Source organism: Triticum aestivum, chromosome 1B (genome assembly GCF_018294505.1).
Source record: "Triticum aestivum cultivar Chinese Spring chromosome 1B, IWGSC CS RefSeq v2.1, whole genome shotgun sequence".
NCBI lineage: Eukaryota > Viridiplantae > Streptophyta > Magnoliopsida > Poales > Poaceae > Triticum > Triticum aestivum.
Genome location: NC_057795.1, coordinates 55,065,404 through 55,068,471, shown reverse-complemented (window position 1 = coordinate 55,068,471; position 3,068 = coordinate 55,065,404). Strand labels below are relative to the sequence as shown.

Below are 3,068 nucleotides of genomic sequence, written 5' to 3'. Positions count from 1 at the left end.
ATAGGCCAGATGCAATAGACATAGGACTACAAGTAAGATATTTGGAATTCTTACAAGTTTGCTGAAATAGGAAACATAGGACATAGATCCCGTCTTTTGGTGTTGCCTGACAGCTTCTCGGTTTTCCTTATTCATTTGACATATTTTCTACATAAAAAATGAATATAAGTATTTACATATGGTACAGTAGATGTGAATGCAAAAACTATTGTTGGTCGCATATCTTGTTACAAACCTTGTTTCTTTCATCAGACCATTTATTGACAAGGCTAGTCCAATTCTCATGAGTAATGTTGGGTGGCTTATTTGATAATGCTTCCTGACAGAATATGTGAATCAATCTTTGAGTCAATTATTTGTGATACTTATAGTGCAGAATGACATACAAATGATACAAGCAAGGCAAAATTAAAGTCAGTCAATCGACATTGTACATATTATTTAAGATGTATGTCTGCATGATTACCATTGCTTTGGACTTAGCAAGAGCGACCTCCTCTTCATCTCTCAAATCCTCTTCCTCTACATAGGCCTCCTCTTCAGCATCTCGGTCATACTCTGAGTCACTGCAATCATCAGCACCTTGTGCCTTTTGTGTCAGTTGCGCATTAGGAGCACTGGAGTATACAAGGCTACGAGCTATGCTTTGTATGTCTTTAAGAGACTCCTGCTCCGCAGCCTTGCGTTCCGCAATCCTTGCATTCCTTTCCTTCAAATATGCCTCACCCTTGCGTTTCTGTTCCGCAAGATATTCCCTGCTATGCATATCACTCTCCAGAACTGGTGGCATGATTTTAGTAACTGAAGCTGGAAAAGATGACAGAGAGTGAACTTAATGAATTGCCGAAAGATCTACCAGCCTACATTATCAACACTAGATGACTGAAATATGCTTAAACTTGTTTGGAGGAGTACTTGTAACGTACATGATTACATTAACTTATCTCTTGAAACTTGGCTTTCATTGCTAGTAGACAAAAAAGGCTAGATTGTGTAAAATAGTTATAAACAAGTAGCTCTGCTATTAAGTAGTTCATGTGTTCCTTAATACTCAAACTTGGAATTGATGCTTGTCATTTGAGATGGCCAGGGCAATATTTTAACAGGTGCAACCGGAGCGGTTGAGCAGGGCCTCAAAAATTGGAGGGCTCACGACCTTTTAGGTAATTAAGATGTTAATTAAACAGAGAATTAATTAGAGTAAACAATGATGGAAATATCGCACCCCAAGGCCCAAGCCACCTCGTACTTCTCTCTCCAATCCCAATCCATCAAAATTACTCCCAACGACCCCCTCTTCTCTCTCTCACTCTCTCTCTCTCTCTCTAAATGCATTGCTACTATTCCAAAAAAGAAAACAATCTCAAGGCCCAAATTAAATTACTCTAGCAGATCATGGTCATGTACACTAGCAATCACCCACTGGAGCTTTACGTGCAGTCTTTCATGATCTACAACTACAATGCTACTCTGAAGGTTGTGGGAGTTCTCAGCACCCTATTCTTTTATTACTACTCGTGTTTATAAGTACACTACTACATCCAGTTTTTTGTTCTTTCTTGAATTTGTGCATCTGGTGCTGAATTCTACATGAAAATTATACTGTTGCAGTGATTAACAAACTATACTCCAATCGTCGGGGCTTAAATTTTGATTTGCACAGGGCCGGTGATTTTCTATGTACGGTCCTGGAGATGGCAAAGACATTACTGTGTGATGCTTTTGAGGGTTGCAGAACAGACCGAAGTAAACAACTTACATGGAAATATGGAGCATCCAGAATTCAGTTAAACAAGAACAACTGCAGACTCGGCCTTTATTCAGTTTTGAACAAGTGCAGACTCGGTCTTTATTCTGTTTTGAACAAGAACAAGTGCAGAATCAATCTTTATTCAGTTTTGAACAAGAACAAGTGCAGACCCAGTCTTTATCAAGAATTCGAAATAAATAACATACACCGTGAACTCCATATGGTAATATATTGTATCAAGAACAAGTGCAGACATTAAGTTTTGACCATCCTAGGTAAGGACGATTTATGGGGTAGCAGAACCACAAACAAGGAAGCCACATGGTCGCTTAATTACAGGAAATCTCACGACAACTGAGTAAAAATCAAGAAAAACTTACAGAGCTACGGGATTTGCCACATGGTCGTTGCATTCAGAGATGTACACGACCGCGTGCGCTTTTCTCCCCCAAATCCCTTCCATGGTGATCCCTAACGTCTAGAGCTTGCGGGATAAGGAGGGCGGGATGAGTAAATTACCGTCAGCCGACGCTGGTCGCTGCAATCTGTGGGGAAAGAGAGACGGGTGGGGAGGCCTCCTCCAATCCGCTGTCGCTGGTTGATGTAGTGGATCTGAGCTCGGCCGGTCGGGCGGCCTCCTCCAATCCGCCGTCGCCGGTCGCTGCGAGCAGGGGGGATAGAGCAGAGTGCTCGTGGGGATGGTTGTGTGGTGGATTCAAGGTCGGCCGGCGGGCGGCCACCCCCAATCTGCCGGCCCTGATCGCCGCAGTCGTGGGATATAGGAGAGTCGATTGAATCTGGCGAAAAAATGCCGGGGTGGGCGGTGGCCTTTAGCGGTGCCTCTTCGCGGGCGAAATAGAAGGAGAAAATTTGGCTGGGCCTTTGACGGGTGGGGACAGGATGCGGGAAAAAGAAAGAGAAACGGAGGGGAAAGAGTTTTTCTGGTGTGCAGATTGTTTTATTTTTCATAATTTAATTTCCACATAATGGTATGCAATTCATTTAATACGAAATAAGTAGCAAATGATTATTAAAAAAAGTAAACCTTGCATAGACATTATGATGTGGTATTTTCCATGTACTCTTTTCTAGAGAATTGTAAATATATATGGCGAAAGTTGTACATGTTAGATAACGTATAGAGGTGTCTTAAATATGTGATCTTGGAATAAAACAAAATGCAAACGAGTGAATTTTTGTACTACTCCCTCCGTCTGAAAATAATTGTCGGAGAAATGGATGTATCTAGATATATTTTAATTTTAGATACATCTATTTTTATCTTTTCCGACAAGTATTTTGGGACAGAAAGGAGTAC

The 3,068-nt window shown here is 41.4% G+C and overlaps 1 protein-coding gene across 1 annotated transcript in view; it reads right to left on the bottom strand.

The window, feature by feature from the left end:
* Positions 1–977, bottom strand: part of LOC123086416 (uncharacterized) — a 2,332-nt gene extending 1,355 nt beyond the window's left edge. Inside the window, exons 1-3 of the mRNA XM_044508184.1 lie at positions 467–977; positions 236–319; positions 55–147 (exon numbers count right to left, since the gene is read on the bottom strand). Of these exons, the coding sequence (XP_044364119.1) occupies positions 55–147; positions 236–319; positions 467–790 (501 nt within the window). The 5' untranslated portion in view covers positions 791–977. The remainder of the gene's footprint in view (positions 1–54; positions 148–235; positions 320–466) is intronic.
* Between the last annotated feature and the right edge of the window lie 2,091 nt (positions 978–3,068).